At 64.6% G+C, this 24706-nt stretch overlaps 1 protein-coding gene across 4 annotated transcripts in view; it reads left to right on the plus strand.

Annotated features, from left to right (window-relative positions):
- Positions 1 to 21851, plus strand: part of NFIC (nuclear factor I C) — a 39101-nt gene extending 17250 nt beyond the window's left edge. For 2 of the 4 annotated variants that reach the window (XM_040086921.2, XM_040086920.2), the window contains exons 2-11: positions 1498 to 2029; positions 11921 to 11992; positions 12503 to 12577; positions 12675 to 12798; positions 13302 to 13426; positions 15037 to 15165; positions 15279 to 15463; positions 17528 to 17687; positions 19306 to 19391; positions 21529 to 21851. In XM_040086921.2, the coding sequence (XP_039942855.1) occupies positions 1498 to 2029; positions 11921 to 11992; positions 12503 to 12577; positions 12675 to 12798; positions 13302 to 13426; positions 15037 to 15165; positions 15279 to 15463; positions 17528 to 17687; positions 19306 to 19391; positions 21529 to 21546 (1506 nt within the window). In that variant the 3' untranslated portion in view covers positions 21547 to 21851. The remainder of the gene's footprint in view (positions 1 to 1497; positions 2030 to 11920; positions 11993 to 12502; positions 12578 to 12674; positions 12799 to 13301; positions 13427 to 15036; positions 15166 to 15278; positions 15464 to 17527; positions 17688 to 19305; positions 19392 to 21528) is intronic. The other 2 variants (XM_040086922.2, XM_040086923.2) reach the window with 2 other exon arrangements.
- Positions 21852 to 24706: the final 2855 nt, after the last annotated feature.

The following is a 24706-nucleotide window of genomic DNA, read 5'->3' on the forward strand; positions in this document are numbered from 1 at the left end:
GGGAGTTGGGGCTGGCAGTTACTGGTGTCTGTGCTGGGTTCAGGGACAGTGGGGTCTGTACTGGGATGTCTGTGCCACATCACAGCAGAGTCTGTATTGGGGTCACTGGTTCAGGGGGCACCCAGGGCTGTGCCACACTGGCTGTTGTTAGGGTTTGTGCTGGGGGAGCAGATTTAGGGTGATGGGATCTGTGCTAGGCTTGGGCACAAGTGGGAGTTACAGGCTCTGTATGGGGCCGATCCTTGTCGGGAGCCCGTTTCAGGGGACATTGTTCCCTCCAGGCAGGGTCACTCTGGGACACAGCTGCTTCAGCCAGGGAATGGCATTGCTGCTCTGGGATGAGCGGGGCCACATCTGGAGCACTCGCCCCATCCCACAGGCACAGCTCTGTCCTTTCCCAGCTCCTGCCCGCAGCCGCCTCCCCACCTCAGAGCAGCACTTGCCCTCACCACCCTCCCCAGGCATGACCCTGTGGCATGGCAGTGGCAGTTGCCACCAGCCACCTCCCTCTCAGCTCTGATACCCTGCACCAGGAATCCAGCTGAGCTCCTTCCTCCTCCTCCCCACAGTCATGAGGGACCCCAAGGGCCAAATCCTGATCTTGGGGACCAGTTTGGTGCTGCCCTGGCTACACACGGGGGATGTTCAACCCTCTGCCTGCTGCTTTCCGAGCTGTGCTGCTCCTCACCAGGAAGGCTCCCAACACTTTTCCATCCCATGGTGGGGTTGTGGGCCCCCCAGCCAGGAAGCACTGATTTTCCAAATTGGAAAAAAAATGGGATGCGGGAAGGAGGGGCCAGGGAGGGAGATGCATTTTCCTTGTTTTCTTTTTGGGGCCGGACTCATCCAGCAGCGCTCACCAAATGGAAAAAGGCAGTCAGAGCACGCCTTGTGTGCCGGGCCAGGCGCCAGCCGCCGGGCTGGCTGCAACTGGGGCAAACTGGGGGAGTTTCCCACTGGTCCAGAGGGAGTGGAGAGGTCCAAGGCACCCACAGCTCACACAGGAGCACCCGGCATGCTGCAGGCATGAGGGCCCGATGCTGGGGTGTTGTGGTCTGGCAGCGCCGGCACAGCGGCTCTGGTGGGCACAGTGTCAGCTGGGATTTCAGGTGGGATTTCTGCATCTGGTGGGAGCAGATCCTGCAAAGGGGAGAGGGTCCAGGTGCTGCTGAGGCAGCCAACCTTGTGCAGGTGCCTGTCCCCCTGCAGCACTGGCTCCAATATTGCCCAGCCACTCCCCGCAGGTTGTTGACCCGGGAAAATGGCAGCCAGTGGGATTTGTGGACGTCTGCTGGAGTGGGGATCAACTCACTGTGTAGTCAGAGGATCCCCATCCCTGGCGGGCATGTGTCTCTGCCACAGCTTTTTCTTCTGGTTGCACTGGGACGCAGCCCAGTGGGAATGAGCCTGGCAGGTCCCCAGGGCTCCACAGCCACAGCGGGAGGGAGCTTGGAGGGACTTGGCCAGGAGTGACCCCCTGTCCCTCTGCTCCCACAGGATGAGTTCCACCCCTTCATCGAGGCGCTGCTCCCCCACGTCAGGGCCTTTGCCTACACCTGGTTCAACCTGCAGGCCCGCAAGCGCAAGTACTTCAAGAAGCATGAGAAGAGGATGACGAAGGATGAGGAGAGGGCGGTGAAGGACGAGCTGCTGAGCGAGAAGCCGGAGGTGAAGCAGAAATGGGCCTCGCGCCTCCTGGCCAAGCTGCGCAAGGACATCCGGCCCGAGTGCCGCGAGGACTTCGTGCTCTCCATCACGGGCAAGAAGCCCTCGTGCTGCGTCCTCTCCAACCCTGACCAGAAAGGCAAGATGCGCCGCATCGACTGCCTGCGGCAGGCGGACAAGGTGTGGCGGCTGGACCTGGTCATGGTCATCCTCTTCAAAGGGATCCCGCTGGAGAGCACCGACGGCGAGCGCCTGGTCAAGTCGGGCCAGTGCACCAACCCCATCCTCTGCGTCCAGCCCCACCACATCAGCGTCTCTGTCAAGGAGCTCGACCTCTACCTGGCGTACTTCGTCCGTGAGAGAGGTGGGTGCTCGTCTGCCTGCAGGGCAGAGCCTGGCTGTGCCCTGCCACAGCCAGCTCGGGGGGGTTTGTTATAGCTTTCCTTCCCCATCTGTCCCATCCTCATCTACGGCTGGGGACACTGCTCCCAAACACCTTCCCCATTGCAGACCTTGCAATGCTTCCCTCTCTCCAAACTGCTTCTTGGGTGGGTGCCCCCACCCTGGCACCTCTCCCCCAGCCAGAACTGATCCCAGCTGCCCGGGATCGGGAGGATGCAAATGTCCCTGAGGATGCTTCTGTCTCTGGGCATTCTCAGCATGGCGTTTTGGGGGTTGAATCCAGAGCTAACCCCACATCCTGCGCCTACCTGAGAGGAGTGGGTGGGCAGCCTGGGCAGGGAAGGGGCAGCCTGTTCCTGGTGCATCCCCAAAGGCTGGAGCTGGGAGAGGTCCAGCAGTGGCCATTTGCCATGGGCTACGGTGCAAACCCCGGTGCCAGAGCGGGGACGGGGCAGCGAGGCCGGCTGGGGCGGGCACAGCAATAACATTGGTGAGGGCAGCTCCTGCTGTGCCCTGAGGGGATGCTGGTCCTGGCCCTTCACCTGCCTGGGGAACCCATGGACTTGCTGCTTTCATTGCTGGAGAGGATTTGCAGAGAGAACTGGCTGCTTTCATTGCAGCAAGGAGGGTCAAACATGCTCTCCAAGCTGTCAGTCAAAAGGGGGGAACTGAGTCAGGATGTGCAGTGCAGGCAGCTGGTCTCAGTTTGGGTCCCTGAGCCATTGTCCTCACCACCAGCCCATGTCACCTCCCCGCATGCTGGGAAGGGGAAGCTCCTAAGCAGGTATTTTACCTGGGCACAGACCTTTGTGGTCTGTGGCTGGTAACATGCTGGCACAGACACCCTGTCAGCAGCTGGGGTCCTGCACAGGCCCTGCCACTCCCCCAGCACCCCTAGGTGTGTGAGGAACCAGGGGAGAAGCTGTGTGATCCCGGGTGAGGGCTGGGCTGTTCCACAGGGCTGGTTCACAGACAGTCACGGGGCTCACGGCCGTCTCTGGCCAGGTCAGGTTACCCCGGTGTGTGGGGGTAGCAGGATGTGGGTCCCCTCCTGGCAGCACCTCCTGCCCATGCCCATAGCCTCAGGTGATGTCCCCCACCCCCGTGAGCCCACCCTCATCAACACCACGGCAGGGGGAACGTGGGACTGGTGGCTCTTTGCCTGGTACTGGCCAGAGCCCAGGGACAGACAGTGACACCTCAGAGGCCACCGTGGTGTCAGCAGTGCCAGCAAATCAGGTGCCAGTGTTGTGAATCACGGTGGGCACACGCTCTGCCCAGCCATTCGTGGGACATGCTGGGTGTCACTGGGGAAACTGAGGCAGGGTGGGCATGTGACACCCCCCCCACTACCCAGAGGAGGGGTTTGGCAGGACTACCAGGCCCTCGTGGCTTTGGGGAAAAGCCAGGCACAGCCTCCAGCAGGGAATAGCCAGGGCCAGACCCTGCCCCAGGGCCCAGGTGGGACCCCGGGCTGGTGTGGGGCACAGCGGTGGTTGCCCATGCATGTGCAGCCAGGACCCGCCTGCCCGGCCGTGTCTCCCGGAGCGTGGGCACGTGTGCTGCCAGCGCCGCGCACCCGTGCCCGTGCATGTGACTCGCCCGCTCCGGGGCAGCAACGGACCCAACGGGGCACTGGGAAGGGTGGGTGCACTGCTGGGAATGGGGGAGCCCGGGGTGCAGGCTGGGGGCTGTGGGTGTCCTGGGCACCTGGGGAGGGAATGGGGTGTTTTGTACGGGGCTGAGACACGGCCATGCTGGGCTGAACTGGGGGCTGCATGCTGCGTTGGGGGCACCCTGTGCTGCCTCAGCGGGAGGTGTAGCGTCACACTCGGCTGGAGTACCCTGGACTGGGCTGAACTGGGAGCACTCTGATGCTGGACTGGGAGCCCTGCAGTGGCCAAGCTGAAGGCAGGGACCAGGACCCCCACAGCATCTGCAGTGGGGTCCCCACGTGCCACCTGGTGCGTCTCACTGGGGTGCTGTGCCGGCAGGTTCCCTGGCCATGCCGTGTCCAGCTGCTGTCCCCGGGAGGTGGCTGCCCCTCTGCCACCCCCCGCCCCTCCACAGGCGACCTTGACCCCGGTGTCTGGGTCCCCAGCAGCCACAGTCACCTGACTGTCTAATTGGGAACACAGCGGCTGTAAATACTCTCCGATAAGGCCTGGCAGCCTCTCACTTTCACTGTTAAGGTCGCTCTGGCCCTGGTTAAGGGGGACCAGGATGGGCCAAGAGCAATAGCCTGGGACCCCTGGGGTGCTGCAGGGTGCTTGGCACTGGCTGCTGGGCATGGCCCAGTCCCAGCCCGCAGTGGGCATGTTCTGTCAGGCTGTGCCTGATGGGAGGGGTCTCCGACCTCCCACCTTGGTGGGGAAATTGAGGCAGAGAAGAAGCCACCACATCGATGGGACCCCGCATGGCATGGCCGGGCTGGTGACAGCACTCGAGGCGTGCTGGGGATCACTGTACCACAGCCTTGTGGGCTCACTGAGCTTCTCCCTGCCCGACATGTTGCCCTCCTGCCCCCTCCTACTTGCTCCTGCCCGGCACACTGCCCGTTCTTACCTGCCCCCTCCTGCCTGATTCTGCCTCCTCCCTCCTTCCTGCTCCCTCCTGCCTGCCCGCTCCTCCGAGCGGCCCGCAGCATCCCCAGCCTCAAAGACAGGGGCTGGGAGGGTGTCTCCCGCGCAGGGCCCCCCCGGCCGGGCAGTCCGGGCTCCCCGCAGCCCCCGCAGCCCCCCGTTATCAGCCCGAGCACGTGCGCCCGCGCTCCCCCGCCCCCGCCGCCCGGTTTTGCCGGTGTCAGCACAATTTCCCAGCCGCTGCTCTGGCAACGCCGGGGAGGCGGGGGATGGAGGAGCCCCCGGCCCTGCGCTCCCCACCCGCGGTCTGGGGCAGCCTCGGCAGGGGCTGAGCGCCCGGACGGATCCCCCAGACCCAAAGGCGAGATCTGCCCCTCGGCGCTGCCCCCTGTCCTCGGCTTTCCGTGTCCCCCGTGGGCAAACTGACGCACGACCTGTGCCGGGCTGGGGGGAGGTTCCGTCCCTGCCCTGCTGGCCCCGGGGGTGGCCGTGGGGTGCAGGGAGGTCCGGGTATCCCAGAGCGGCACCGGCCCCGCTCCCATCCCGCACCCAGCCCTGCGACCGGCACCCCGGTACCTTTGGGGCAGGACGGGATCAGGGTGGGTGCGGGATAGGAGCAAGGCTGGATGCAGGACGGGAGCGGGGCTGGGTGCGGGATGGGTGCGGGGCTGGGTGAGGGCTGGGCTGTGCACACCGCAGTGGGGGAGGGGACAGCGCTGCAGCCCAGAGCTGGGTGTGCGGCGGTGGGGGGGGCGGGGGGGCTGGGGGGAGCTCGGAGGTCGCTGGTGAAAGTCAAAAGCATTGCAGTAAAATGGTAATCAATCTCCCCAGCCGATGGTGCCAGGACCTTCGGAGAATTACGGAGAGATTCCTCCCAGCAGCTCCCGTCGGCAGCAGCCAGTCGGGCGGGGGAGGGGGGGGACAGTGCCCCCCTCCCCGCATCCTCCCGCCAGTGCTCCCCACCTCCACGGGCTCCCTTGCTGCACCCTCACCGTGGTGCCTCCATCCCTGCATTCCCCATCTATGCATCCTCCCGTCCTTGTATCCCCACGCTGGTAGTTCCTATCCTTGGACCCCACCCCCACGCCAGGCTCCCGTAGCCGGGCGGAGGCAGAGCAGGGTCACTGCTGGCCCCTCACACCCTCTGAGGTTCTCTGCCCGCGCCCCCCGCCCCCAGCCATCATGCTCAGCGGGGCAGGGGGTCGAGGCTCTGCCCTGCAGCGAGCTTTTCCCGGCAGTGCCCCTGGGCTGAGCCCCCAGGCCGAGCGGGGTAGGAGCAGATGGGTGCCCAGGGCAAGCAGGCAGTGGGCCCCAGGGTGGCATCGAGCTCCTGGCAGCCCCGGCCACGCCAACACCAGCGGACAGCACCTGGGGGGAGGCAGGGACCCCCGCGCTGTGGCAGCATCTGCGTCTCGCAGCGCCTGGCAGCCCCTTATCTCCCCCCGCCAGCCTCGCCGCTGGGTGCGGTGCGAGGCAGATGGCACCAATCTGCCAGGGAGCCCGTGCCAGGGCTCTCCTCCCAGGCGCGCTGCGGCCATGCCAGGCCGCCCGTGCCAAGCGTCTGCTCAGCCCCTCCAGATGGAGGGGCAGGCGTTTCCCCGGGCACCGCCGCTCCGCCAGCCCCCGCGCAAATATTTATCGCCAGGGTCATGAGAAGATTGATGGGGTTCACAATATTTGGGATCTGCCATTCGCAGAGCTGGGCACCGGCGGGCAGACAGGCTGGAGAACCCCGCAGCACACAGATGAACGGGGGCAAACCCCTCCCACTGTTACTGGTATCTCTGCTCCCAAACAGCCGGGGGGCCAGGGTTGAGGGGGAACAGCAAGTCCAGGAGGAGACCCCCCAAGAAAGGACACAGGGGTACGAGACAGCAGAGAATCCGCAGGGGCTGAGCTCCTGCCCTGAGGGCTGCGTGCTGCAGAGGCGGGATGGGAGGGGGCTCCCCAGGCTGCCACCCCCCCGCCACCCCTGTCTTCTGCAGCGTCACTGCCCGCGGTCCCGCCGTTCCTGAGCCCGGCCCCGCTGCGAGGCTGGCGCTGGCACGGCCGGGGCGGTTTCCATGTGCTCGAGCTCTCCGGATCGATGTGCCGGCGACCTTGGGGAGGTCAGGGCTTCCCCGGCTCTCCCGCAGTGCGCCGAGCCGGCGGCGTGCCGGAGTCGGACGGCTTCCCCGCAGTGCCCGCTGCCAGCCCCGGCCTCGCGTCACCGCTGAAGCGAGCTGCGCCGTGCTCAGCTCAGCTCGGCGGCCCCGGCAGCGTGAGCGGTGCCTGCCCGGGACCTGGCACAGGGTGCCACGTTCTGTGCCGCCGGAGGGGACAAGGGGCCAGAGCGGTTCCGCGCACCGTTAGGCACCCGATGAATAAAAGATGAGCGAGCTCCTCTCACGAGCACCTGCCGCCCCCCGCCCTCGCCACCCGCCGTCCCCCCGCGCTGGCAAGCGCCGTGCCCTCCCCGGGGCCGCAGTTGCCATCCTGGCCGGGTGCCCGGCATCGTGCTGCGCTGGCAAGGGACAGCTGGGGAGGCAGATGCCCACGGTGCTCCCTCCTACCCGTGGCCGCGGGAGGGGGGGGGAACAGACGCCGGCGAGCCCCCGGTGTGTCCCTACACCCCCGATCAGGGTTGGCACTGCCAGCTGGGGCATGAGGACAGTCCCCTGTGACACTGGCCCCCACACTGGAGTCTTGACCAGTCCTGGGGAGGGCTCGAACCTGCCACCTCAGCCCTGCGTAGTGGTGATGTAGGGACTGGTTTTGGGGGAGCATCGGAGGCGCCATGGTGGAGGCCCATCAGACTCGGGGGGTGGAAGCTGGCTGTGCTGTGGGGCTGGGCTGGGATTGGTGAGGCAGCAACATAGTGGCAGCATATTTCCCTGTCCCTTTTCCTTTCCCTTTCTCTCCACGTTAATTTCTTCCTTCCTTTCTCCCTCCCTCCCCCCCCTTCCTTTCTCTCCCTTCCCCATCCGTCTCTCCTCTCTCCCACCCCCTCCCTCCCTGCAGCTGCACCCCCAGGTGCCCCCAGCCCAGGGCGCAGGGACTGGATGCCAGCACCCCGCAGGGGAGAGTCCCAGGGAAGGGGGGGGGCTCAGCCTTCCCTTTGTCTGTCCCGCTCTCCCCATCCCTTTCCCCGCTGCCATCTGTCCCCGCTTGCCTCCGCGGGCGCCGGCAGCCCTGGATGGAGCCCAGGCCTGGCAGGGCTGAGCGAGGGGGCGGCCGCGCCGCCCGCCCGGGGGGGTTCCCCCCGGCCGCTGCCATCTCCCCGTGCCGGCCGGGGTCGGCCGAGGACAAACCCGCTCGCTCCCAGCGCCGCTCGCTCGCAGCCGCCGGCCAACGTGCTCGCGCCTCCCCGGCTCCCGCCCGGGCCAGCTGGCCGCGGCCGGCGTACGTGGCAGCGGGGCGCGTCCGTTCCCCCCGCCACCGCCCCGCCACCTCGGGGGATGCCTCCGGCCAGGACCTCCCCGGGGCTTCGCTCGGCAGGGGGAGGAGGAGCTGCCGCCCCCGCAGCGTTCGTGGCTAAGGGCCCAGCAAAGCCGCCTCGCCCCGCCGGCCCCGCAGCGCTCCGGGCGTGGCGAGGGGCGCCGGGGGCCGGGGCGTTCTGAGGAGCGGGGAGGGGGGGTCCCGCGGCCCGGCGCGCCGGGCGGCCCGGCTCAGCCAGGATTTACCCGGCACACGCGGCGGTTCAGGGTATTATATAAAGGAGGTTACACAAGCAGGGCTGTTCCGGGTTTATGTAAGGGCCACCCCAGCCTGGCGGCAGAGGGATGGACGGTGGGACGGGCAGCGCCGCTCGGACCTGGGGGTCGCAGTGAGACTGGGACGAGGAGTTCGGGGGGTGTGACAGGGCAGGGCCCCCAGTTCACAGCCTCCTACAGCCTCGCTTGCCCCAGCTCTTGCAGTGGGATCTACCCCACGGCACATTGGCTTCCTCCGGTCTCCAGGGGTCTTCCATCCTGACCAAGCTGTACACTCTGGGCCCTACTGGTCCACGCTGTCGCTGTGGCCAGGCAGAGGAGTGCAGCGACACCTGAGGAGGTGCCGGGGCTGTGTGGCCACGGAACATGGGACAGGGGGGCAGTTCCTCCCCAGCCAGCCCCAAGGGAAACTGAGGCACGGGACAGAAGCCTGCAGAACCCTTGCCCACGCCCTGCCCTCGGCTGGCAGAGCTGGCGAAGGAGGAGGAAGGCTGCTGCCCTCGATGGGGGGGCTGGGACTGCTCACACCGGCGCCAGCAGCTCCTCCAGCCCCCGGCATCCTCCAGCCTCTGCGCCTGCGCCCGCGCCGTTGCCGGTAACACCGTGCCCTGTTACCGTCAGCGCTCGGGCACCGAGCCAGGGCTCTCCCGCAGCTGCGCCAGCCCCGGGGGGCACCCGGGCTGCAGTGACACCCCCCAGGGCCGGCCCTGCTGCCCGGGGGTCGTTCCCACGCGCTGAGGCCGCGGGCGGGTGTCGCCGTGGGGCCCGGGGGCACCGTGCCAGCCAGCGGGGCCGGGGTGCGGGATCCATAATTCAATGGGTGGCACGGGGCCAGGCTGCCAGCGCGGCCCAGAGCCCAGGCAGCCCGCGCCCCCCCCGCCCCGGGCACACACTTGGCTATTTTTAAAAGAGATTGGATCGACCTGTTCGGGCACTGAGCACTCTCCTCCGCCTCGCCGGAGACGACCCTGGCACTGATCCCCTCCCCTGTGAGCCCCCGCAGTGTGGCAGCAGGACCACCCCCACCTCCGTGCCCCATCCCGGCCCTCTGAGGGGGTGTGCAGGGCGCGGGCTCACTGAAGCAGCGGGGGCACGGGGGAGATTTACAGGCTTCTTTCTCCTCTCTGGTGCAGTCGAGTCACTTGTTGGGTCCTGGATTTGGAGTCTCCCCAAAACACCCCTTGTGGGGAGCGAGGCCCGTGAGGCCAGGGCTCCCTTCGCCATTTTAGCGCGCCAGCCGGCGCAGGCGGCCGTCACATGGCGGTGAGAGCAGCGCTTGGCCCGGCCGCCCCACGCCGAGGAGGCAGCCAGAAATCTGCTGGCTCGCTCGCCCGCCCAGCCACGGGGAGCGCCCGGGACGCCGAACCCGCGGGCCCGGCCTCGCACCCACTGCGTCCATCAGCCCGGACCCGGCGGTGCTGCGAGGGGCCGGCCCTGCTGCCAAAGCCCCGAGCTCCACAAAGTCCCCGGCGCTGCTCGGGCTGCTGTGGGTGGCGGCGGAGTGCTGGGTTTGGGGGCAGGTCCCCGAAGAGTCCCTTAGGAATAGGGGTCGGTGAGGTGTCGTCGGCGGTGCCGTGGGGTGTCTGGGGGTACAGGGACATGGGGCCCACCCGGGGGGTGCCCACGGTTAGCGCTGGGTGCCCTGGGGGAACAGGGACCATGCTGGGGCGCTTTGGTGTGGGCCAGGGTCCATGGGGGCACCTCAGGACGAGCAGTGGTGGAGGTCCCTGGGCTGAGCAGAGGGCTGTGTGGGCACCTCAGAGGTACCAGGCAAAGGCACGGCCCGGGGGGGCTACCCAGCGGCCGAGCACCCCAGGATTGGGCAAGTGGGTGCCATCTGGGGGGCAAGTGGGGTCCCGGGGAGCCCTGAGGCCACGGTGGGGGGCTGTGGGGAGCCGGGCCGGCCTCAGGCTGTGACCGCCAGCCTCCGTCCCGCGCCTTGGCCGGGCTCCACCAGTAACCACTTCCAGAGCTGCCGCCAGATTTGTTGTTTTTAGAGGCGAGGAGGGGCCACGTCCGGCCACGCGGTGCCGTGGATGCGCGGGGGGGTCCCCGCTGCCACTCCCCCCGTCCCAGCTGGCTTGTGCCCCGCTCTCTCCCGCTGCCCACGCCCCAATGCTTGGGCACGCGGATGCTTCAAAATGGGGGAATAGGGTTAGAAAAAGAGAAATGGAGAGAAGGGAAGGAAAAAAAACCCTGTGCCTGTCTCCAGGGGGAGTTTCTGCTCCCTAAAATGGCTGCCTGGAGGGAGCCAGGGGTGTGGGCCCGGGGGTGGGGGCTGGTGGTGCTGAGCAGCATCGAGGCAAGGTGCCATGGAGCTGCCAGCGTGGTGCCAGGCTGGCACGGGATGGCTGGAGGGGATCGCGGCAGCTGGGCGGGGAGATAAAATGGCTGATTTGGCATTGGCGCTGAGCAGTGCCAGGGGATGTGGGCACGCAGGGGTGTCAGGCTCGGAGGTGGCACAGTCCCACTGCCCCCATGGATAATGTGCCCAGTGGGCAGCACACAGGGGTGCGTGGGGGTGGCATGGGCATGGCATGGGGCACAGTTATCCTGTGTGGATAACTTGCCCAGCCGAGGATAACCAGTTTGGGAGTGACATGTGAATGCAAGGGACTTGAGGGGAGAAAAAGGAGAAGAACAGCAAGAAAGGAAAAAATCCCAAAGCGGGCGCATGGGCTGGCAGTGGCGGCTGCGTGGTTTTGATGGTGTTTTTGGATTGTCTCAGCCCTTTCCTGACATCTGCCAAGGCTGCCAGAGAGAAACGCTGAAGGCCAAGGGGTGGGAGGAGGAGAATGGAGAAGCAGGAGGAGGGAGGAGAATGGGGGGAGTACGGCAAAAGTTCTGGAAGGGCTTTGGGAGCATCCAGGTAAAGAAGCATGCTCCTGATTGCAGCGTCTGGGCTGTGCCAGGCCGTGCCAAGGCCGCTGAGCTCAGAGTCTGAACCAGGGTATTTTTAGCCAAGAGGGAGCAGGGCAGGGCTCCAGGGGTCAGAGCAGGTGCTGCCCCAAGCCCTGCAGGACAAGGTGCCACAGGGTATGCCGTGCTGCGGTGACCCCTGCCTGGTGGGGCAGCACGGGGTCACAGATGTGGGGAGAGGAGAGGAGAGGAGAGGAGAGGAGAGGAGAGGAGAGGAGAGGAGAGGAGAGGAGAGGAGAGGAGAGGAGAGGAGAGGAGAGGAGAGGAGAGGAGAGGAGAGGAGAGGAGAGGAGAGGAGAGGAGAGGAGAGGAGAGGAGAGGAGAGGAGAGGAGGCGGGCAAGTGATCATCACCTGGCCCAGCACTTGGGGTTCCCCTCCTGCAGGGAGCAGTGCCCAGATCCTGTGTGTGGGGCTGTCCCTGCTCCTGTCACTGGCAGGGAGGGCAAGGGGGGCTGGTTGGTGACTGTTCCTCAGTGGGGGCGACATGTCAGCTTGGTGGTGGCCCTACTGTGTAGTGAGAGCTGCTGGGCAGCCTATGCCTCAGTTTCCCCCAGCAGGGCAAGGAGGGGTCAGTCAGCTGGTGGGCAGCCCTAGCTCACACTGGCACAGGGGCTGACACTGGCACAGGGGGCTCACCCTGGTGGGTTTTCCTCTTACAGATGCAGAGCAGAGCAGCAGCCCCCGGACAGGCATTGGCTCAGACCAGGAGGACAGCAAACCCATCACGCTGGGTGAGTGCAGCGGGCAGGGCTGGGGCAAGAGGACAAGGGACACCCCAGCCTGTCCCCGGGGTCCCTGCCAGGGCGGGGGAAGGGGGCCCATGACACACAGTCAAGCTGCCTGAGCTACAGCTCTGGTGTCCCCCAGCCCCAGGTAGCCACTGCCTGGCCCCTGCTATGAGCTGGGTGTAGCCTGAGCCTCATCCTACACCCAGCAGAGTCCCACTGAGGCCACCGCCCTTGGGGACAGCAGCTGCCATGGAGGTCCCATGGTGGGTGTGCAGCCCCAAGCCCTGCCAGCACTCTCAGCCACAGAGAAACTGAGGCACTGAGCAGGTCCGGGGCATCTTCAGCAGAGGGGACCAGCTGGGGTAGTCTCTTGCTGGAGCAGGGAGCGGAGTGGAGGCTGAGGAGGGGGACAGATGGGGATTTGGGGTGCCCTCAGACATTGCCACAAGGCAGTGCAGGATGGGAGCAGTGGTCCTGCTGCCCCCTCAGCACGCCCTCCTCTCTCCCGCACAGATTCGACAGATTTCCAGGAAAGCTTCGTCACCTCGGGGGTGTTCAGCGTCACCGAGCTCATCCAGGTGTCCCGAAGTGAGTGTGACTGTGATTCCACAGCCCGACCCTCGGCTGCCTGGGCACCGCAGTGTCCCAACAGCCCCTCCCCACTGACCCCCCTCTCTCCCCGCAGCACCGGTGGTGACAGGCACAGGGCCAAACTTCTCCCTGGGGGAGCTGCAGGGCCACCTGGCCTATGACCTGAACCCCTCCAGCACCGGCATGAGGAGGACACTGCCCAGCACCTCCTCCAGCGGGTAGGTGCCACCAGGGCTGTGCCAGAGTGGTGCCCAGCCTGAGCAACGCCATGGGGAAGGCGAGGGGCAGCCAGATCCTGCCACGGGCTGGCACTGACCCATGGCAAGCTGGGAGAGCTGGGGGTGCTCACCTGGAGAAGAGAAGGCTCCAGGGAGAGCTCAGAGCCCCTGGCAGGGCCTGAAGGGGCTCCAGGAGAGCTGCAGAGGGACTGGGGACAAGGGCTGGAGGGACAGGACGCAGGGAATGGCTCCCACTGCCATAGGGCAGGGCTGGATGGGTTCACTGCCCTGTGAGGGCGGGCAGGCCCTGGCACAGGGTGCCCAGAGCAGCTGTGGCTGCCCCTGGATACTGGCAAGTGTCCAAGGCCAGGTTGGACAGGGCTTGGAGCACCCTGGGGTAGAGGAAGGTGTCCCTGCCATGGCCGGGAGTAGAAGCAGATGAGCTTTAAGGTCCTTTCCAACCCAAACCATTCCATGATTCAGTGACCCTTCCCTGTCCCCAGGAGCAAACGGCACAAGTCGGGGTCCATGGAGGATGACATTGACACCAGCCCTGGGGGCGAGTACTACACCTCCTCCAACTCCCCCACCAGCAGCAGCCGCAACTGGACAGAAGACATGGAAGGGGGTAGGTGTCATCTCCTCACCAGTGCCCTTCCAGTGCCCTGGGGCCCCTGTCCTGCTCCCAGCATTCCACAAACCACTGCCAGGTCCCCCTGTGACCATCTGGGCATTGTCCATGCCCCGCTATCCCTATGGGCCTTCAGGTCACAGGACACACTGGCTGAGGGGCAGCAGTGCCACCCCCAAGTTCCCCAGAGCATCCCTGCTGCTTTTCCATGGCGTCTGTGGGGTTGCTGTCAAAGCCCCCTGATTTAGGCTCTCCATAGGTGCCCAGGTGTGTCTGTGGCCCCTCACTTTGGGCAGGGCTCTGTTGGGGCTGCGGTGTTGCTACAGGGACCCCCAGTTCACCACGGGCTCTCTCTATAGGGCCAACCCAGCCTCCAGCCCCATGCTTGGTCCTGCATGCCTGGTCCTGCAGCCCCACACCAGCCTGTCCCAGCCCCAAGTCGGCTCCCCCAGCCCCACATCACTGTGGACCGTTTTCTGGCTTGGTGGTTTTTTTTCTCTTTCCTGTCTAGACAAGCCCCAATTAGCTGTTCATTAAGAAAGGGGGGGCTGGGCTAATTAAAGCGATGCTGCAGGGCTGGCACAGCAGCTCCCCCCACACCCCGAGGTGCAGGCAAAGAAGCTGCTCCTCTTCCTCCTCTCTTGGCTCTTCTCCTGCCTCCCCCAGCAGCGGGCTGGGCTCCACACCAGCCCCCTAACCCTGCCTGAGCCTAGTGGTGCCTGGCCGGAGGGCTGGGGACACCGATCCTGTTGGAAGGAGGTCTGGAGGATGCAGGTCCAGCCCCCACGCGCTGTCCCGTGTGTGCAGCGACTGTGCCCCATCCTGCCCCATGGGGCTGGTGCTTGGGGGGTCCTGGGGCAGGCTCAGCCCCCTCCCCAAAATGGGGCACGGAGGCAGGAGGGAGCTGTGCTGACCCGGGCAGGGGTGAGGGGGGCTGGCGGGGGGGCTCAGCCTTGGCAGCAGGGGGGCTTGGCAATCCTGTACGGGATGTTCTGGGAAATCCTCCTAACGACCGGCTGAGAAAGGACTCAACCCATTACCGGGCTCGGGCCAAATGGCCAGAGCTAAAGCCACGGCGCTGGGGGATTAATGTGCCTGCCAACCCCCCATGCCCCGGGGTGGCCTCGGGGACCTGGGCAGCTGCTGCTTCCAGGGGGCCCTGGGGAGGTCACGCCCGTGCTGGCACCTCTCTGCCTCCCCAGGAGCTCCTGTAGCCCCCAGCCCCACACACCAGGGAAGGTGGGGTGCCATGTGGGGGCTTGCAGGGTCACGGTGGCCCTCGTGAGGGCACCCACTTCTGTCACCAGGGTGCGACATGCATGCAACAGAGCTGTGTGCCCCACATGCACACACCTGCAGGAACACACAGTTACACAGAGCCGTGCTGGTACAACATGTACACACGTGCACACACATTCATGCACGCAGAGGTGCCCCCAGAGGTGCCCACCCTCCTGCCGGCACACACACACACACGCTCACACTGCCACCCTCCCCACGCCACCGTGACCCCAGAATGAGCCCCCCCCAACACTGCACTGAGATGGCAGCAGCCACGGGATTTGGGGTCCCAGGGCAGGTCCTGACGTCGTGCCTGCTTTCCCCAGGCATCTCCCCCACCGTGAAGAAGACAGAGATGGACAAGTCCCCCTTCAACAGCCCATCACCCCAGGACTCCTCGCCCCGGCTGAGCAGCTTCACACAGCACCACCGTCCCGTCATCGCTGTGCACAGTGGTGAGTGTCCCGCCGGGGAAACGAGGCACAGAGGCAGTGCTGAGCGATCGAGGGGCCGGAGCAGCCACTAGCTAGTGACACAGGTGCGTGTCCCTTTTTGCTGTCGCCCGCAGGTATCGCCCGAAGTCCGCACCCATCGTCTGCGCTGCATTTCCCCACCACCTCCATCCTTCCCCAGACGGCCTCCACCTACTTCCCGCACACGGCCATCCGGTACCCGCCTCATCTCAACCCGCAGGACCCGCTCAAAGATCTCGTCTCGCTGGCCTGCGACCCGTCCAACCAGCAGCCCGGACCGGTAAGGACGCAGCCCTGTCCCCGCACCCATCGCTCACCTTGCCGTGGGCACCGGGGGCTGCTGCCAGCCGGGCTGCCCGAGGAGAGTCCCCTGGACTGGCACCGCCGCCGTTGCCTCTGCCGCCGCACGGGGGGTTGGGGTCTTCTGGTGGCACCAGTGGGGCGTTCTCTGGGGCCGAGCTCCAGCCGTGCCGTGCGTTGGTTCGGGAGCGCTGCTGCCCTGCTCCGTGTTGGCGCCTCGTGTCTGCGGCGATGGAGGCGCCGTGTCCCGGTTCGGCATGGGGCACCACGGGCATTGGGGTGCTGGGGCTGAGCCGTCAGCTGGAGTTTTGGTGTTTTGGGGGAGCGAGGTGTCTGCCAGGGGTGCGTGACCATCTCCTGGAATCATCACCCATCTGCGTGTCCAGGAGAGCGATGGGCTTGACGTGCCCCATCCACCTGCAGAGCCCACGGGTGACCCGTCAGCTCCTCACTGTGCCCGTGTCCCAGTGTCCCCAGGGGTGGCACAGCCGCACTGTGCTGCTGTGCGCCTTCCCTTGCCACAGTGCCCTGCACCCCTATGTACCCAGTGCACCCCACAGACATGGGACCCCACAGACATGGGACCACACACCCCACAAACATGGGACCCCACACCACACCCCACAGACCTGGGACTTCACACGCCCCACAGACATGGGACCCCACACCCCACAGACATGGGACCCCACACCACACAGACATGGGACCTCACACACCCCACAGACTTGGGACCCCACACCACACAGACATGGGACCCCACACCACACCCCACAGACATGGGACTCCACACACCCCACAGACATGGGACTCCACACACCCCACAGACATGGGATCCCACACACCCCACGGACATGGGACCCCACACCCCACAGACACGGGACCCCACACCACATAGATGTGGGACCCCACACACCACAGACATGGGCCCCACAGACATGGGACCCCACACACCCCACAGACATGGGATCCCACACACCCCACAGACACAGGACCCCACACCACATAGATGTGGGACCCCACACACCACAGACATGGGACCCCACAGACATGGGACCCCACACACCCCACAGACATGGGATCCCACACACCCCACAGACATGGGACCTCACACCCCACAGACATGGGATCCCACACCCCACAGGCATGGGATCCCACACACCCCACAGGCATGGGACCCCACACACCCCACAGACATGGGATCCCACACCCCACAGACATGGGATCACACACCCCACAGACATGGGACCCCACAGACATGGGATCCCACACCACATAGACGTGGGACCACACCCCATGCTCCCATCACCAAACAACCTCTGTAAGCAGCACCATGTACACGCAGCAGCCAGTGCATGCAGCACCCAAACCATCACCCCATACACCCAGCACCTCCAACACACAGCACGCCCCACACCACCAGCACCCCACACACCCCATGAAGGGCTCCCTTCGTACCCAAAGCCAGAGCCTGGGGGTGTTCCTGCTTCCATACTGTCCTGTGTCCCGCTTTGTCCTCCCAGATGCAGAGCTCCTGGCGAGCCCCTGGCCTCTGCCCACCACTTGCCTGTTTCCCCTCACCAGCAGGGCCTGGTGCCAGGGTGAGGGGCATGGCTGCTGCTCCCCTACGCAGTGGCTCAGTGCTGGGCTGATGGACACCGGATCAGGAGCATCCCACAGCCAGGTTGGGCATGGAGCTTTTGCAGGCTCTGGGTGCCCCCACCCCTCCAGGGAGTGCTTCAGAGACCCCCCTGTCACTGTAGAGAGGGGTCCCAGCACCCTGGCTCCAGCATGCGCCACTGTGGGTCGTGACCCGCATGGGGCACGGCCTCCGCAGTCCCCCAGATCCCTCCTGTCCCGCCGTCATTTCCTGCCTGCTGCCAACGCCGACCGTTCAGGGCTGCTCTGAGACCCAACAAACTCATGTCCGCAGTGAGGGACACCCCGTGCCCGAGCCGGGGGTGTCACCAGGGCTCCCCGGCCGTGCTGGTGTGCGTGTGCGTCCTAATGGCTTGTGCTGTTTGTTTTTTGTCTGTGTTGTCCCCAGTTAAATGGAAGTGGTCAAGTGAAAGTGCCCAGCCACTACCTGCCCACGCAGATGCTGGCGCCGCCACCTCCCCCCGGCATGCCCCGCTTGGCCGTCTCTCCTGACACCAAATCCACCACGACAACTTCCGAGGGAGGGACGACCTCGCCGACATCACCCAGTAAGCACCCGCGGCGCCCACCCTGCTCCCCGGCCCGGCTGGCCCCCTCCTCTGGCAGCCCCCCAGGGTGTCCCCCTGTCCCGGTGCTGGGGGGATGTTGGCGGAGGTGGCCTCCCCGCAGCCGGGGAGAGGGCGGCAGCTGGCACGCCATGAGTTTGCTGGGTCTCAGGCAGGTCGGAGTGGACAGGGTTTGGGCACGTGGCTGCTGTGGCCGCTGAGCCAGGGGGTTGCGTGCTGGTCCCAAGGACCAGCTCGAGCCCCTTGTCCCTCTGAGCGTGAGTGGAGCCACGGCAGGGCTCCCCAAACCAGTGTGCCCAGACCCTTGGTGTGGGCAGTGCTGTGGGGGAGGATGTGGCCTCTGTCTGTTTATCCCACCATGACGGTGGCCGTGCTGCCGGGATCGGGGACCAGCTGGCACGCGGGTGGCACTGGGACTGGGGACAGTGTGCCCGGTGCGTCGTGTGGGCTGTCGTACTCTTGCTGCCATGGGGTCCTTGGCGCCGGGGATTCTGGTCTTGTTGGGGATGTGAAGTGACACCGGAGCAGGGACTGTGTGCGGGTTCCCCAGAGCCCTTGGCAGGTGGCACCTGGGATCTTGGTCAGCACGCGTCTCTGACAAACTCTTTGCCCTCTGCTCCACCTCAGGGACCATATGTGCCTTGGCCAGGAGAGGTTTGGGTGCTGCGCCCAACAGCCAGAGGGGAGCTGGTGTCACCCCAGACTGGCACGGGGGTGCATGCCACAGTGGTGGGACACTGTGCCGTCACCACACTCTGCAAGGGGGTTGTTCCTGTTCCCATCCTGCTGTGCCCATGGGACGTGGTACCCCAAGTGGCTGCTGTGTCCCCACACAGTCAAGCCCTGCCGGATCGAGCCATTACCCTGTCCCTGGGTAGTGGGCTGTGACTGACTGTCAACAGCTGGTCAGCAGGCGTGGAGATCCTCTGGCGTGGAGAAGCCAAAGCCTGGACGATGTGGAGGGGACAGCATGGGATGGCATGGGGTGGCCTGGCCGATAATGGGGTCACAGCCTTGGGGAGGGACAGAGGAATGCGAGTTCCTGCAGGCTCAGGGAAAGATGCCTTAGGAGGACACTGGCTGTCCCCAAAGGGTGCAGCTGGCTCCAAATCGCCCATTCCCCTTGGCAGCACGCTGCTTCCAGCAGGGCTGAACCCATAAGCTCAGCAGGGCTGGAGGTGCCACTGCTGGATCCCCAGCTGAGGGATGGAGGTGGCAGCAGGGTGTCGTGGCCGTGTGGAACTGGTGGCTGCCATTGTTCTCCCCGTGGCAGCTCAGCTCCGGAAGCCGCAGCGCGGGCACAGCCAGGAGCACCATCTGCACCTGCACCTGCACCCCGGGGCACTTAACCCCCCCTGGCCTCAGCCATCGCCCCGAAACCACGGGTGGTACCGTCCGAGCGCAGCACCCCTGGGTGCAGCACCCCCGGGCACCATTCGCCTGCCATCAGGACACAGCCAGGGACATCGCCCGGTCGCCAGCGCCGGGTGCCAGGGAGCTCTGTCCCAGCAGTGCCAGGGAGAGGGCCGGGCCTGGCCCCGGTGGGGACAATGGCAGTGCCAACCGCAGCCCCGTTAATGAGCTCTCGTTTGTTCCCCAGCCTACTCTGCACCAGGCACGCCCCCTGCGAACCGTTCCTTCGTGGGATTAGGACCAAGGGATCCTGGGAGTATCTATCAGGCACAGGTGAGAGCGGGGATGCTGCTGGGGGGACCCTCCTGCCCTCGCCCGGGCACCCTCGCCATGGCACCACCGTGGGCATCGCCGTGGGCATGGCCAGTGCTGGCATCGCCGTCGTGGCTGTCGCTGACGTGACACTGCTGATGTGGGCATCCCCGCCATGGCACCCCTGCCGCGGCATCACTGCCGTGGCGTCGCTGCTGAGGGCATTGCCACCGTGGCATCACTGCCGTGGCATTGCTGCCATGTTTATTGCTCCTGTGGGCACTGCTGCTGTGGGCACTGCCATGGGTATCGCCACCGTGGCATAGCTGCCGTGCGACATTGCCGCTGTGGATTCAACCTCCATGGCCATCACTGCCAAGCCTTGCCACCATGTCTAAGGCTGCAAGGAGTGTCACCAGAGCAGTGGCATCACTGCTGTGGGCACTGCCACTGCTGGCGTGGCCACTGCAGACACTGCTGTTGTGGATATTCCCACCGTGGCATCACTGCCATGGGTTTTGCTACTGTGGGCAATGCCACTTTGGGCTCCGCTGCTGTGTACATCACCTTTGTGGGGTTATTTCCATGTGCAATGCCACCACGGGCATCCCCACCATGGCATTGCAGCTCTGGCACTGCCACTGCCAGCTTTGCTGCTTGGGCATCACTGCCTTGGCATCACCGCTGTGGCTCACGGGCACTGCTGCCATGATATCCTCACTACAGGCACCCGGTGCCAGGTCTTTAGGCACTGCTGGTGCCTCAGGGCCACCACAAGTCCTCCATGGCACTGGGAGGTCACTGCCGTGCTCTGGCTGCGCCCTGCCTGGAACCACCTGGCACCACCCTGCCTAGGTGCCCACAACATCCCCAAAGGAGGGGCACCAGGGCCGTGGGACCCTCTCTGTGTGGGCACAGGCACCTGCTCTCGCTCGGCTGTGCCCGTGGCCACTCCACCTGCAGCAGGAGGTCGTGTGTGCCTTTCCAAGGCCTTTCCGTTAGCCCTGGATCCTGGAGCTGGCACTGCAGGCAGTGCCATGGTGCCAGGACAGGGGTGGCAGCTCCTGGCCTCACCTGTGACGTGAGTGGTCTGGCCTCAGCATTCCCTGCAGGGGCAGCTGCAGTGGCTGCAGTCCTGCCTGGCAGGTGACACAGGTGACACAGGTGACACAGGTGACGGGACAGAGGGATAGGGGTGTGGATGGTGCCATGTTTCGGCACCCTGGGGTGCTGCCCTGGCTGGGGAGGAGTGCTCAGGAGTGCTGTGCCGGGGTGTGGGCACCTGGGGGCTGTGAGCAGTGACACAGGGTACCCGGGGGTGCTGTGCTGTACCAGGCTGTCAGATTTGGGAACCATGAGCTGGGACACCCAAGGGTGCTGTGCCGTTCCAGGGGAGAAACACAGGGGACCCGGCTCCGATCACAACCCCCACTCTGCTTCAGTTTCTGCAGTCCTGTACGTGGGGTGGGGCCCCCAAGGGCCTTGGGTCTCTGAAGAGAGACAGCACCAGGAGAACCTTGGAGGAGCGGGGGGCCCGAGTCCTTGTCCAGAGGCTGGGGTCACAGGCGCTGGCAGTCGCGGGCCCGCCAGGGTCCTCGTGTATGCGTGTTCCTGGCCCTGCTCAGGGAGGCTCCCCAGGGCTCAAGGATGCTCTGCCTGGGGAAACTGAGGCACGGGGGAAGGAGGCGGTGTCCCGGAAGGGGCAGCTGAGACCTGCCGCGCTCTGGTCATGTGTGGTGGGGCCTGGAAGGGTTAAGGGAAGCAGCGGCCCCGAGCTGTCTCGTTTCCAACGGAAACCAGACATGAGGTAATCGGGAATGAACTTGAACTTGGGGCTGGGGGGGGGAAATACAATGGGAGGGTGGCAGGGGGCCACTTCTCGGGGTCCCCAGCCGTGCCACCCCCCTACCTGTCCCCAGGTGGCACCGCTGCTTGGGGACGGTCGCCTTTGCCGTGAAGGCGCAGAGGGAGCGGCCGCCGGGGGAACGCGGTGCAGAGGACGGACAAACTCGGTGCAGGAGTGGGGCCGCCAGCCCCGTGCGCCGAGCAGGGGGGACAGCGCGGGGACAGCTGTCCCGGGCTCTGGGGGTCGGCCGGGGGACGAGGCAGCTCCGCGGGGCAGAGCACTAACGCCGGCCTCTCTCCTCTCTCCCGGCAGTCCTGGTACCTGGGATAACCGCCGCCGTGCCGCCCCTTCGCCTCCCTTCTCCTCTGCTTTAGGCACCCCCAGAGGAACATCCCCGTCCCCGAGCACCAGGCCCAGCCTTGCGGTGACGACGGAGAGCGCGGCCTCACCACGACGACGACGACGACGACAAGCAAAACCCAAACCCGAAGGAAAGAGCGAGGGAAAAGAAGAAGGAAAAGGGTCAAAACTGTTTTAAAATTTAGAAAAAAAAAAAAAAAAAGAAAAAAGAAACAAAAAACAAACCAACAACCCATCCCAGGAGGACCTTTCCCCCCAACCCGGCGATGCGCCAGAAAACAAAGAAAGAGCAAAAAAAAAAAAAAAAAAAAAAAAAAGAAAGAAAGAAAGAAAGCAAGAAAGAAAGAAAGAAAGAAAGAAAGAAAAAAACACTATTATTTACCCCGTCGGCCGGCGCCGCGCTGAGAGCTGACACAAGTCGTGCCAGCAATGCCTCCCGGAGCGGCTGCAGGGCCGCGGCGCCGAGCCCCGCCGGCCGCTCGCCGAATATGCAAACGGCTTTGACTCTCTCGTTCTCTGTGTGAGTAAAAAAGATCAAAACCTCCCGCGCCGATCCCCCCCCGGCCCCAGACTGTCGGGGGGCCCCGGGGCTGGGGTGGGGCGCGGCGGGGCGGGGTGGGGAACCCCCGCCGCTGCCGCAGCCCCGCGGACCGGGCGATGCTCCGTGCCGTGCGAGCGCCTCGGGGACGGTGACATCGTGCTGCGGTGACGCGGTGGCGGCTGTGCGCTGGCACGGAGACGCGGGGGCACGGTGGGTCGCGAGGGTTGGCACGGGAGGAGGGGGCTTGTGACCACACAGGGTGCATGGGCACGGCCGGGGACGGTGGCGGCGGCGGTGGCACCTCGGTTCCCGTGCGGACACGGTGTCGGCACCGTCCCACCGCGGCCCAAACGTCACAGCGGCGGTGGCACCTCGGTTCCGTCGGGGACACGGCGTGGGCACCGTCGCAGCCCGGCCCCCGTGGTTCCCTGCCGGTCACCGTCTCTCGGGTCCCCTTCCTCCCCCAGGTCCGCACCGGCCGGGGCCCCGTGTGTTCCCACGCTTGTCCCGATGTCCCCCGTGTGTTCCCACGCGTGTCCCTGTGTCCCGTGGCGTGTCCTCGCGCCCGGGGGGTCCGTGGGGCTGGGGGAGCCGTGCGTCCGTGTGTTTGAGCTATGCATTCCTGTGGACAGGTACCAGGTGGGGAGGCAGGAGAGGGTGCGCTTGTGTTGCACATTTTGTAGGAAATGCACTTTTAAGAGGGAACGTCAGAAAAAAAAAAAAGAAAAAAAGAAAAAAAAAGAAGAAGAAGAAAGAAAGAAAAAAGGAAAAAAGAAGAAAAGAAAACAAAATCACAAAAAAAAAAAAGGAAGAGGAAGAAGAGGAGGAGTCGTCCCCGGCACTGGCTTGCTGGGACGGCTGGTTTGGGGTTTTTGGGTTTGGTGGTTTTGTTTTTTTTTTTTGGTTTGGGTTTTTTTGGTTTTTGGGGTTTTTTTGGTTTTTTGGTTTTTTGGTTTTTTTTTTTTTTTTTTTTTTTGGGATACAGAAGGATGGAGCAAAGAAGCCCGAGCGACGGCGAGGGGTAGAGCCAGCCCCCCGGGGCCCCTCGAAGTCCCCCGGTGTCCCCAGGAGCCCCTGGCCCCGCGTCAAGTGCCTGAACTGCTGCGGGGAGGGGTCCCGGCCTTGCCGGAGGAGCCCCCGGCCGGGGGCAGCGCGGGAGGAAGCGCTCGGCCGTCCCCGTCCCGTGCAGTGACAGCGTGGCCGGGAAGGGGACGCAGGGACGTGGCAGTGCCTTAGAGCAGAGGGACCCCCGCGACGGCCGAGGCGAGGAGGAGGAAGAGGACGAAGGTGCCCGTTGTCCCCAGCGAGATGAGGAGACTGCTCCCCAAAGGATCTCCGGCCCAGAGGACACCCCGAGGGTGGTTGATGGAGAGGAGCCACCGTGGGATGTCCAGGAGCTGGGAATGTCACCGAGGCCACCGTCGCCACCCGCCTGGCCCCCTCCCTGGCACCCAGAGCCGCCTCGAGGACCACCGGCATCGCATCCCCCATCCCAGTGACCCCCGCTTGCCCCGCTTCCCCCCGCTTCCCACCCCCCGGGACGGCACAACGAGGCACCGGGAAAGGGCTGACGCAGGAAATCCCGGGAGACAGAAAAATAATCAAAAAGGACGAGAAAAGGAGAAAACACACACACACACACACACAAAAAAAAATTAAAAAAAAAAAAAAAAAAAGAGAGAGAGAACGCAACAAGAAAAGCGCTTGGCGGAGAGGAAAACCTGTTTTTTTAAAAAAAAGATCTGAGAAAAGAAACACATGAAAAAAAAGACAAAAAAAGACAAAAAAAAAAAAAAAAAAAAAAAAAGAAAAAAAAAATGCATGGTGCTTTAACAGGATCTGGTGACCTGGCTCAACCCAGCCGCGGCTGGCTGATGCTGTGCATGGCAGACTCTTATTAACCGGCTCTACCTTCCCCTTCAGCAAAAGAGAAAAAAAAAAGACGAAAAAAAACCAACAAAAAAAAAAATTCTGTATATATATTAAAAAAAAAAAAAGCCGTAAAAAAAACACACAAGAAAAAAAAAAAAATCCATGTTTTCCTAATTTGCACGAAATTTTATACCACATGATGTGCCTTGCCTTCGAAGCCTAAGTATTACTGGACCCGATATCAGTGCGAGGGAGTCGCTGCATGCCCGGGGCTCCCGGGGGGCCGGGGGGGCCGGGGGCCGCTGCCCCCCCCTCGCCTCCTGCATGGCTTCTTCTCGGCCGGAAAAGTCCCTTTTTCTCTCTATTCTTCTTTTCAAACCGATTTTCCCCCTCAGAAACGTCTTCCAGTTGGTAATACCGATGCATCCTCTGCGCCAACACACCGGAATATGCAATAGCTGTTGCGGGGGCCGGCCGGGGGGGCGGCCACCCCTTTGCTTTGCCTCTCTTTTCTTTGGTTTTTTTTTCCCTTTTGGGGGGGCTTTGATTTGTTTTTTTTTTTTTTGTTTTTTGGTCGTGTTTATTTTTTTTTTCTGCTTCCAGCAACCAAAGGCAGCGAGGCGGGAGGCGGCAGGGACCCCCGGGCCAGAGACCCCCCCCTAGACTCGGGGGGGGTCCCGGTGTCCGGCGCGGCAAAACCGAGCGGGATGTGCTGGG

This window comes from Hirundo rustica, chromosome 26 (assembly GCF_015227805.2).
Source record: "Hirundo rustica isolate bHirRus1 chromosome 26, bHirRus1.pri.v3, whole genome shotgun sequence".
Classification (NCBI taxonomy): domain Eukaryota; kingdom Metazoa; phylum Chordata; class Aves; order Passeriformes; family Hirundinidae; genus Hirundo; species Hirundo rustica.